At 34.9% G+C, this 12,240-nt stretch overlaps 1 protein-coding gene across 1 annotated transcript in view; it reads right to left on the bottom strand.

The window, feature by feature from the left end:
* Positions 1-280: 280 nt before the first annotated feature.
* Positions 281-12,240, bottom strand: part of BBS7 (Bardet-Biedl syndrome 7) — a 38,902-nt gene continuing 26,942 nt past the window's right edge. Inside the window, exons 14-20 of the mRNA XM_068975379.1 lie at positions 8,810-8,949; positions 7,336-7,500; positions 3,326-3,435; positions 3,106-3,209; positions 2,849-2,972; positions 962-1,107; positions 281-407 (exon numbers count right to left, since the gene is read on the bottom strand). Coding sequence (XP_068831480.1) covers positions 974-1,107; positions 2,849-2,972; positions 3,106-3,209; positions 3,326-3,435; positions 7,336-7,500; positions 8,810-8,949 — 777 coding nt within the window. The 3' untranslated portion in view covers positions 281-407; positions 962-973. The remainder of the gene's footprint in view (positions 408-961; positions 1,108-2,848; positions 2,973-3,105; positions 3,210-3,325; positions 3,436-7,335; positions 7,501-8,809; positions 8,950-12,240) is intronic.

Genomic DNA, 12,240 nt, shown 5'->3' with positions numbered 1-12,240 from the left:
AGTGTGCCCTTCTTGAAAACACAGAGAATAGTTTATTTTCTATTATAATCCTTATGCCACTTTAAAAAGCAAAATCTTAAGTATAATATTCACCTGAATATGAATAAATATGAATTAAGATTGACAGTTATATTTCCCTCCATATATGATAAAAAAGGAAATTAGTATTTATTAGTGCAGGAAAATCTAAGAAGCCATCACTGTTTCTGTACTATTCATATGTAGTACATTTGTATAGCCCTACTGGTTACAGCACATCAAGTTAAAATCCCCCCAATCTGTTCAAGGTCTGATTTCCCTGGCCAAAATTTAAAGCAATGAGCCAACCCAAGTATTTAACAAACTGAGTACAGGTCACAAAACATTACCAAGCAACAGCAAAATCAGTTGTAAGTCAATCTCAATTCCTAGAAAAAAAAAACAAAAACATTATAGGTTATTTCACCTAGTTGACAACACACATAGTAACCAAAACATAATTGAGGCACCAGAACTTGGGTCCCACATTTATGAAATAACAGCATGTCCTCTTAAACACAATCTGAGAATCAATTGTCTTATATGATTTGACAAAATAATCAACATACTGTGAAGATCACTTGAGGTCACATATGTACATACAGTTTGAAAACTGTAAAGCAGTTTATACATATGTGTTGGCTTGTTAAAAATTTAAATGTGTCTATTTTCCAAACAGTATTTTTTGATTTGAAAGGTAAAACAGCCTCTTGAAAAAAAAATTCATTAAAATCTGTTATAATCATTTCATTAAAAAAAAATAAAAATTCTCTTTACTTTAAAAAAATTACATTTGTAAAAAAATAAAAGTGCTACAAAAAACAAGTCATACTTCATTTATTTTAGACTATTAAAAAGCACCTGAAATAGAAGTATGTACAGTTAGCTTGTAATTCTATTTTAACAATTTTCATTTAAACAGACAGCTTCTTTGGAACTTTACCTTGTTTATATTTCATGCAGCATCAAAGAAAGCAATCAGTGCATTTTGGTCATAACTGTCCAGAATTTCCAGTAAAAGAGGCACTTTGGTTTTTACATTGGTGCCTTTAAACTTGAACTTATCTATGAAAAGATCAGTGATCATGCCTACAAAGAAAAAAGGATAATTTTCTGTCATTGATTAATTCAATTAACCACACATTATTTAATGAAAGTGATTGCTTGAGAATTTCTTAGCACCTGTAATTTCTATTGTTTAACATACACACCTGAAAGGATTGGTACATTAAAAAATATTTATTTGGGGGGGAGATTTTATGGCAAATTTCAAAATATAAATCATTTGGCTAATAACTCTCTTAACAACTGGTTACAAGCTATTAGTTCAGACAATCAACTGCTGGCCAGTTTTGAATTCCTATCGGTATATATAAAATTACAAGTGGTTTTCTTTTCTTTCCCCATCAGTTTGACCATTTTGACATAGTGCAGACAGATTTTGTTCCTTACAGCTTTATTTGAAGTAACATTCTTAGGATTTGACTTGAAGGCAAATATTTCTAGATTCAAATATCCTGACATATGTACAGTAGAAATAATTCAAGCTGTCAAATCCTTTATCTAAAGCCTCTAAGTCATGTTTCATAGTTTTTCATATTTTAGTAAGATAATAAAAGGAATATACCATATGTATGGCATAATACACATGGAAAGTAAGTGGCAGCATCTGACAACAAAACAACATTTCTACAACAAAATGTATGAATATTCACACTAAGTGGAATTTAAAAAAACCTCATAGCAGTTTATGTGAGGTTCTGTTATTAATTCAGATCAAGTTAGATTTATTGCCAAATGATTTATCAAAAAAAAAAGCTTTTGATTTCAAAGCTTTCTGGACTGCAAAACTGGTGATAAGAGATGGCAATTCTGTACCACCCATCTTTTAGGTTATTATGAAGATAAAAGATCATGTGCTTGCCACATGGTAAATATTAAGATATCAGATATTATTGTTATAGCTCGTGAGCAAGTCTTTGGGCATAAAATAAAATTATTAGGAAGATCTTAAGGATCAGTATGGACAGATGATACCAACTGACTCCATATAAGACTTGGCACAGTGCAAAAAGCATGCATCTTGGGGCAAGGAGGTCCTAATGAAGGCTTTGCCACTAGCTACTTATGTGGCAAATTCTTAAGTTCAGATTTCAGTTTTAAAAAATATGAAAACCAGAGACAGCACCATCTATCGTGTAGCACTGTTGTAAGGATTAAATATCCCACCTGATTATAAAGATGCATAAATAAATAGGTATACTATGCATACAGGTCTTCTGTAAAGATTGAAAATAAAATTTCCTTAAGCTGTTCTTTCTTCCTCTCTCTCTGCCTCCTCACATCTCCCTCTTGCTCTTGCTTTCACAATATATTGTGAAACACTCAACTTCTTGCCACCAAAGCAAAATGAATTTAGACTATAAATTGACACAACACATATATAACCCTTCTTCAATTTTGCATAAAAACATTAAATGCTGTATTTTGATACTTCAAAATAGCAATGAAAACTGAAAATTATTTGTATGTAACACAGCCTAAATTATAATGTTTCATAAAGTATCATACCAGGTTTCTTCATATATATAAATTAATTGCATTACATTTACTTCATTTGTTAATGTTTACTTGTATATTATCAAGTAAAAATACTAAACATTAAAACCAACTCGACAAAATACACTGTGCAATACACTGGCTGTTACTGTTTCAGTCATGACTGCTGTAATCTTTGCCTATCTCCTTCCGCCTACCTTCCCTCATGTGATCCTTTGCAAACAGCCAATAGAAAAGAATATGACAAGGTATGGTAGAATAGTCCACTAACCATAGAGTCTTTCGAGATGTGCAGGTTGCTTTTTGTATTCTTCCTGTAGGTGATCTGCCTCTTCTAGAATACAGCGATATTCCGGTATCAGAAAGTTTGTGTTTCCCTCCTGAACCTGTAATTCCTTATTTAAAATAAAAAATAAAAGCACCTTAATTTCAAAATTCAATCCAGTATAAAGTGGACTTTCTCTTTACCACTTTAGAAATCTGATCACAATAAAATAATAATCATGAATCCATGGTAGACATACTTACTTTTAAAGCATCAATTAACTGCACTTTCTTAGCCAAAAGCAACTGGTACTCCAGCTTTGGGTGGATTAACTTTAATGTGTGTTTGACTGATACTTCATTTATCTCTAGAAGAAGTTGAGGCAGGCACAATTAGATAAGTCACTTTGATCAGGAACATTCTTATTGTAACAACAACCCCCCCAAAACAGAAAGAATGATTCTTTTTATGCTTTTCTTTTACCATAAGATATGTTGAGGTTAATTTTCCTTTTTGTAGCTTCTTTAGAGAGCACATCTTTTAGGATGGATATAGTAGAAATGTTGTCAGATTTAAAAACTCCTTCGCCTTTTCTATAAAATTAATATTTTTAAAGAAACAGTTTTAGAAGGAAGTACATCAAATAAATATGTCCCGTAAACACATATTTTGTGACTAGAACCTTGTGTTTATACTTCATTTAATTTTAAATTTCTTTATATACACATCCCACTATTAATGTAAAGCATATTTAAACATGTAACCTACTACTGTTGTAGTAATTCAAGTTCTAAACATACTTATAAAACTGAGTAAAAGATGTTAGACATATGCCTCCTAAAGATATGACAATTTAAGTCCTTCATTTAAAACTTTTTTATTCATTTTCACTAATAAAATTTCTAATAGCTAATACCTTATATATATAAAATACATTTAGAACTGCTTACTTTCATATCAGTTCTTATGTAACACATAGATTAACAGCATGACTCCATGCTTCATCCTTAAATATCAAACCTAAGAGTAACATCTATAATCACAGGACCCTTCTTTTTCTTTAGGGAACGCCTTTGTCCTCTCTCTCTCTTTCTCTCTCTCCCCTCCTTCTCAATCCTTATAGTTTCATTGGCCTCAACCCTATATCTGGGACTTCAGGAAGAAGCTTTTACCAGTGTGCTTCATGACCACAGTGGTTCATGTTTTAACAATGATAATCAATCGTGGGGCTTTTATCGGAACTAGTGGCAAAGTGAGGCTATGATACTTGAAAAGACATAAAGCTGGATGGAGCTGTTGGTAGCCCCCATGGCACCACATAGGAAAACCAAGAGCAGACAGAATCAGAGATGAGCAATGAAAAGGGATGAAGTCTTAGGATGGAGAGGATTAAAGGGATCAGTTAAGCTTCTGATCCAGTTGTGTCTGAAGCAGACTACTTAGTTATACAAGCTGATAAATTCCTCTTATTTAGTTAAGCCTGCTTACATTTGGTTCCTTTTTATGATGACTAAAATTTTCCTAATTAATATATACTATCTTTACATATTTAATGTGGCCTTTTTATTTGGTTTCATATTGCCTAGCTGTAGACAAATGCTAATTCTTTTTTTTCTAGAAAGATTAATAATACACACTTATTTTGATCCGAATTATATTTTAGAAATCATGAGATTTTTCCCACTAGTCTTCAACTTTAATGAAATTTCACATTAAATACATATATGGTACCTGGCACTGTAGAATGACTTACACAGTTTATCTTCCTTTAAGCATTACAATTCAGTGAAGTAAGTACTATTATTTCCATTCCTCAGAAAAGAAACTGAAACTCAGAAAGTAACATAGCTAAGGTCGAATAGCTGGTGAGTCACAGACTCAGATTCAAACCTAAGTATGTCTGTCTCCAAAGTATATACTTCTTCTTTTTTTTAATCCAAACTTTAAACTTTTCGTTTTGTATGGAGGTATAGCTGATTAAAAATGTAGTGGTAGTCTCAAGAGAAGAGTGAAGGCCTCAACCATACATATACAAGTACCCATTCTCCCGTAAGGCCCCTCCCCCCCTTCCCATCAAGGCTGGCACATAACATTGAGCAGAATTCCATATGCTATATAATAGGTCCTTTTTGGTTACCCATTTTAAATACAGCAGTGTGTACATGACCTTCCCCAAGGTCCCTAACCATTCCCCCTGGCAATCATAAGTTAGTTTTCTAAGTCTGTGAGTCTCTGTTTTGTAAGTAAGTTCATTTGTATCATTTCTTTTTAGATTCCACATATAAGGGATGTCATGCCATATTTCTCCTTCTCTGACTGACTTACTATGACACTCTCTGGGTGCATCCATATAGCTGCAAATGGAATTATTTAATTCTTTTTAATGGCTGAGTAATGGTTAGATAGCATCACCAACTCAATGGACTTGAACCTGAGCAAACTTTGGGAGATGGTGACAGGGAAGCTTGGTGTGCTGCAGCCCAGGAGAGAGCATAGAGTTGGACACAACTTAGCGACTGAACAACAACAACAATATTCTATTGTATATATGTAACAAATTTTTATCCATTCCTCTGTTGATGGACGTTTAGGTTGTTTCCATGTCTTGGCTATTGTAAACAGTGCTGCAGTAATCACTGTGGTGCATGTAACCTTTTGGATTATGTTTTTCTCCAGATATATGCCTAGGAGTCAGACTGCAGGGTCTTCTTCAATATATATTTCTTAATCAGGTACCCAAAAAACATTTATTGAGTGTACCACTATGTCCAAGGGGCTTCCCAGCTGGCTCAGTGGTAAAGAATAAGCCTGCAATGCAGGAGACCTGGGTTAGATCCTTGGATTGGGAAGACTCTCTGGAGGACACGGCTACCCACTCCAGTATTCTTGCCTGGAGAATCCCCATGGACAGAGGAGGCTGGCCAAGTGCAGTCCCTGGGGTCGCAAAGGAGTTGAACACAACTTAGCGACTAAACACTATGTTCAAAGCCATGTGTTAGACACGTGAGGATACAAACAAAAATAATAAAGAAATAAACTCTGCCCAGAAGCTTATAATCTGGTTTAGAGACTAGCTTGCATAAAAAATATTACATACTTCAAACAAGTAACAATAAAAATCTAAGACAGGTAAGAATAAAATGCTATGGGAACAGAGAAGAGCATCCAGGAAAACTTCAAAAATGTAGCTACTGAGTTGGACCTCCAAAAATAAGCAGAGTTTTGATTTTTAAGAAAAGAATATTTAAGGATACAGAATGATGAAAAGCAAAGATGTGCTACTGTAAAAATATATAACATGCCAGGGGCCTGTCAAATTGTCTACTATGATTAAAGTGTGAGGTTCGCTGTCATACTCCAAAACAGAAGTCATGATTCCAGGCTTAGACACAGATAAGATTCCCTAGAGGGTACAGTGAAATGGCCCCTCAGAACTGATGCTAAAACCAATTATATAAGCAAGATTTGGGGAAATAAATATATATAAAAAATAAAATCAATTAGATTTCTGGAGAGTTCTTGGTCCCAAAGGCTATATTCAAAGGTAAAATTACGTGTTCACTGCTGTTTGCTGAACTTAGCATGGTAAAGTCTCAGCTAGAAAGCAGGAAGTAGAATACCTCAGTAAACTGCTCAGGGAAACAATCAAGAGACAGAAACAGAGGGAAGATGAGAAGCCCTCTCCCCTCCAAACAACAAAATTAAAATAAAAACAAAAGATCAAACAGACAATACCAACCTATAGCTGTGAAAGAATGAGAAAAAGTATAAGGGTACAAGGTCAAAGCAGATTACAGAGAAATCAGCCTTACCCAACACATTCTGAAAATGAACAGAGGAGAAGAAAATTTTGGCCTCCACTATATTCAGAAACAGAAAGCAGGGAGGCCTATGCAAGGGAGTGACAGTGAAGAGGGCAAGAGGGCAACTGTGAGCTTGAGGAAGAGTGTAAGAGAATGATGACCTTCACTTCATAATGTGGTAGCTTCAAAAGCCTGCATGTTCTAAGATTTCAAATTCGGAGCCATTTCTTATTTTTGCATAAAGAAACTCAATGGTCATTCTTCTTGTAATTCAAAATGGAATTAGGATAAATGTTCAAGTCAATTTGAGAAGGACTTGCATGTTTACAATGTCTTCACATTAATCAAATCTTTTATGTCAATAAAATGTTAACGTTTTCTTCATGAAGTTCTACGTATTTCAAAGAAAGAGCATTCCCACGTATTTTTATGAATATTTTGTTATTGTTGCTCTGAAACAGTTTTAAAAAATAATTTATTTTCTAACTGGTTATGGTTGAGAATGGGAAACATATTGATCTTTCATATTTATTGCTGGTCAATCATTAGTCCCACTTGCTTTTCAGTAGATTCTTGAACAGTATAGTTTTCAAATTATATTATTTGCAAATTACTGTCTTAAAACATATGAAAATTTAGAAATTACATTTATGTAAAAACACATGTGAAACACAAATAAGTTTTATTCACCTGTAGGTACTTTCAAGTTGTGTATCCAGGAAGGTGTTCTGAAAATAAAATGTCACACATTCTCCTGCTGGAGGTTTTTCAGGAACTTCAGGCATGCAAAAAACCACCCAGGAGTGAAGTTCAGAAAAACTGAACTGACCTGTCAAAGTCAGTGTATTCATGGGTCTGCAATTTAATAGAAGTACATATATTTGTGTGGGAATACATGGAGGTATTATATGTACTTAATACATTAAAAAACAGAATTTTGCAATAGTAGTTACAAACATAAAAGCAGCCACTTAATTTTTCTCAGGTTAATCTTACCCATCAGATAAACATTTTGCTATACCTGTACTTTAACAGTTAAATGACATAAATAGCTTGTTTTCATTATAATATGCCTTTACAAATAAAAATTCAGTTTACTTAGGTCAATTCCATTTTTCATAAGTTCATCTAGTATTTTTACTATACAAACTACAAAACATACACAAGGTAAGAAAAAAAAATCAGCATAATGTGAAAGTAAAGAACTGGGCTTTTTTAAGACAGATAGATGTGGGTTTGAAACACTAGCTGCATGCCACTAGGAAAGTTAAGGAATGATACCTTCTATTTTGCAAGCATATGGAATTAAATTTCTATCCTGCAAATCACACATACACATAAAAGGTTGTAAAGTAAATTAAATAAATGTAAAATGAATCAAGAGGATAGTTAAGAAAATACAAGTTTATCAAATTAAAGGTACAGAAAGAATTTTAAGAGAATACAGAATAGAAGAAACTTTGGAGATCTCCACATGAACCTTATTCAAAAAAAAAAAAAAAAAAAAACAACCCAGAGAGTTAAATTATTTCCATAGTGTCACCTAGGAACATATATAAGACTATAATCCAAGGAGAGCCCAGCTCAAATCAGCCTGTAAAAGAAGACAAAGACTCACCTCTATTAGAAATATTAACACAGGTATCCCCCGCTTTTTGAAAGCTCATTTTATGCCATTTTGATTTATGTAAGGCTTATATGAGTACCTATTTTCAGTAACCAAAAAAAATCCAAAGAGGATTTTTGCTTTTACAAAAAAAGGTACAAAGCAAAAATAGCCTCAGCATCTGTTCTGCAGCAAACTGTTAGAGAAGTAGCCCGCACCCCAGCAGCACCGAGAAAAGCCCACCAAGCTCCTCCTCCAGGAGCTACACTCAGCTTCTGAGCACCAGGCAGCAGAGCTCTGAACTCTGTGATCGTCTGTGCTTTATCACAATTGACTCTAAGCATCCATTAGCAAGATGTGTCCTAAGGTAACCATTTCTCTGCTTTATGCTATTTTGGCATATGAAAGGTTTCATTAAAATGCCCTCCTTTCAGATAGCGGGGGAAATCTGTACATAGCATTTTTTTTTTAAGTACAAATTTGCTACCAGAATAAAATAACAAGAAAGTTTATATGCATCATGTAATATCCTGAAAATAAACTCTCCCTTTGTCCTACCTGTCATGATCAATAACGTGAGTTCTTTGATGGAGAGAAAGGGGTTTGATATGGTACTGGCGGACCTGACATGTTTTGGGTTGAATTCTTGGAGTCACATATGCTTGAAGTGTGCCATACTGGCCTTCAATTGAGCGAATCTGATTCAACACAAAAGAGGAAAGAAAATAAGAATAATCTAGCAACATAATGCTATCTTTAAAATGCTCAACACAAGTAATCAAAGGCTTTAATTTCTTCTGTAACACACTGATGGAAATAATGACATTCTATTCAACAGGAACTTTTTACCACTATAGTCAAAGAAAATTTTAAAAGATTTTAGCAATCAAAAGCAAAATTAATCCATCTGTAAGTCATCCCTCTGACCTGGACCTCCACAGGAGATACTCAAACACTCAAAGGAGGTATGCTTGCTCCTTGGAAGAAAAGCTATGACCAACCTAGACAGGATATTAAAAAGCAGAGACATTACTTTGTGAACAAAGGTTCATATAGTCAAGGCTGTTGTTTTTCCAATAGTCATGTATGGATGTGAGAGTTGGACTATAAAGAAAGCTGAGCGCCGAAGAATTGATGCTTTCGAACTGTGGTGCTGGAAAAGACACTTGGGAGTCCCTTGGACTGCAAGGAGATCCCACCAGTCCATCCTAAAGAAAATCAGTCCTGAACATTCAGTGGAAGGACTGATGCTGAAGCTGAAACTCCAATACTTTGGCTACCTGATTCGAAGAACTGACTCATTGAGAAAGACCCTGATGCTGGGAAAGATTGAAGGCAGGAGGAGAAGGGGACAACAAGATGAGATGGTTGGATAGTGCCACCCACTCGATGGACATGAGTTTGAGTAAGCTCTGGGAGTTGGTGATGGACAGGGAAGCCCAGTGTGCTGCAGTCCATGGCGATACAAAAAGCTGGACCCGACTGAGTGACTGAACTGAGCTGAAGTCATCCCTACCACAGAATTTATAGATTTGTCATTCTGAAAGATAAACATTCTCATACACCACCTTATCACATCTAAAAACATAGGTGTGTGATACACTGTATAAGATTCACATTAAAAAATGGTTAAAATTTAGACATTTTTGTTGAAAGGATAAGTGAGTCAATAACTTAACACTTAGTTCTCTCAGAAATGGGGGCATTACAGCATATGGTTATTATAAAAATCTATTGCAAGGGACCTTCCCTGGTGGTCCAGTGGTTAAGACTCTGCCTTCCAATGAAGGAGAAACGGGTTTGATCCCTAGTCAGGGAACTAAGATACCACATGCCACAGAAGGACTAAGCCTGTGAGCTGCAGCTACTGAGTGCAAGCTCTCTAGAGCCCGTGCGCCACAACAAGAGAAACCTTCGCTCTGCAGCTAGAGAAACCTTCATGCTGCAATGAGGAGCCTGTGCAGCCAAATTTTTTTTTCAAAATTCTATTGCCAGGACAAAAAAATGTTTCCAATAACTTAATTCTTAACTTTCTATGAAAACAGAAAAGCATACTCATAATCTAATTATGACATATTTGGATTAGGAAATTCTTTGTACCTTTTTAGTTGGATATCCTGAGAATTTAAAGCACTTATAGAAAACTCTAATTCATATAACTGTGAAGACCTAATTTTAGAGGAATTAGAAAGCAGTCCAGCTTCTCGCTCCTGCAGCCCCTTTCAACTCCTCCCTGCTCTAGTTCATGAAACGGACTGTAGAACATTTTGTATTACAAAGGGAGCTTCTTAACTGACATATCAACTCATACTTTCCCTGGCATGTGAGGTGGGGGAAGCAAATCAATGTTTTACCTAAATGGGAAACATAAATAAAAATTTAAAGCAAGATTTTTTTGCAAATGTTACACTAAAAATATTTCTCTGAATGCAAAGAGAGAAAACATAAGAAAAGGATAAAGTATAAAAATACAGGAGGAAAATAAAAAATTCATCTGATAAAGCTGTATCTTTAGGGCTTCTTTTTAAGGGGTAAGCTTAAACTGGCACATAAATTTTTCCACAGTAAATTCATAATTAGTATCAGTTCAGTTCAGGTCAGTCGCTCAGTTGTGTTCGACTCTTTGTGACCCCATGAACCGCAGCAAGCCAGGCCTCCCTGTCCATCACCATCTCCCGGAGTTTACCCAAACTCATGTTCATTGAGTCAATGGTACCATCCAACCATCTCATCCTCTGTTGTCCCCTTCTCCTCCTGCCCTCAATCTTTCCCAGCATCAGAGTCTTTTCAAATGAGTCAGCTCTTCACATCAGGTGGCCAAAGTATTGGAGTTTCACCTTCAGCATTAGTCGTTCCAATGAATATTCAGGACTGATTTCCTTTAGGATGGACTGGTTGGATCTCCTTGCAGTCCAAGGGACTCTCAAGAGTCTTCTCCAACACCACAACTCAAAAGCATCAATTCTTCGGTGCTTAGCTTTCTTCATAGTCCAACTCTCACATCCATACATGACTACTGGAAAAACCATAGCCTTGACTAGACGGACCCTTGTTGACAAAGTAATGTCTCTGCTTTTTAATATGCTGTCTATGTTGGTCATAACTTTCCTTCCAAAGAGTAAGTGTCTTTTAATTTTATGGATGCAGTCACCATCTGCGGTGATTTTGGAGCCCAGAAAAATAAAGTCAGCCACTGTTTCCATTGTTTCCCCATCTATTTGCCATGAACTGATGGGACTGGATGCCATGATCTGTTTTCTGAATGTTGTAATTAGTATAACACAGGGAATATAGCCAATATTTTATAATAACTATAAACAGTATAATTTTTAAAAAAGAACACAATTGTTCATAAATTTTTAAAAAGTCATAATGTTTTCTCATTATATACTTCATATTCATTATTTTAAAAATCCAAACAATGAAGAAAAATTAGGATTAACATATGAGTCATCTGAAATCCTACCACCTAGAGATGATCATTATTGCTATTTTGATAGTCAACCTTTCATACATCTCTCTATGCAGATGTACAAAAATAAATGCATAATTTCACATGAATAAATTCTATTTATATCATAGACAGCTTTGTTTTTATTTCTAATATCTTCCCTTATCTCTGCCTCTCCTAATACTATCATCTCCCTCCCGCTCACATCCCACCCAAACCTTTCCCCTATTGTATGACCTATCATATCAGACAGCTATGATTCTTTCTATATATTTCTTCATATTATAGATAATATGTATACACATATATAGAACTTTTATCTGCATTTTGCGTTTTTCATGGAAATTGCTCTGTGTTAAAAGGAATAGATCAGCTCATTCTTTCTTGCAGCTGTGCAATATTCTATGGAATGGTTAAACAGCTACTTAATCAAACATGAAATACTGAGTGTTCACTTTGATTCCACCTTTCTGCTTCTACAAACAATGCTGCAGTTAATTATACATATATCTGTGGGTACACTACTATGACTTTATTG

This window comes from Capricornis sumatraensis, chromosome 7 (assembly GCF_032405125.1).
Source record: "Capricornis sumatraensis isolate serow.1 chromosome 7, serow.2, whole genome shotgun sequence".
NCBI lineage: Eukaryota > Metazoa > Chordata > Mammalia > Artiodactyla > Bovidae > Capricornis > Capricornis sumatraensis.
This window is presented reverse-complemented; position numbering and strand designations above follow the sequence as displayed.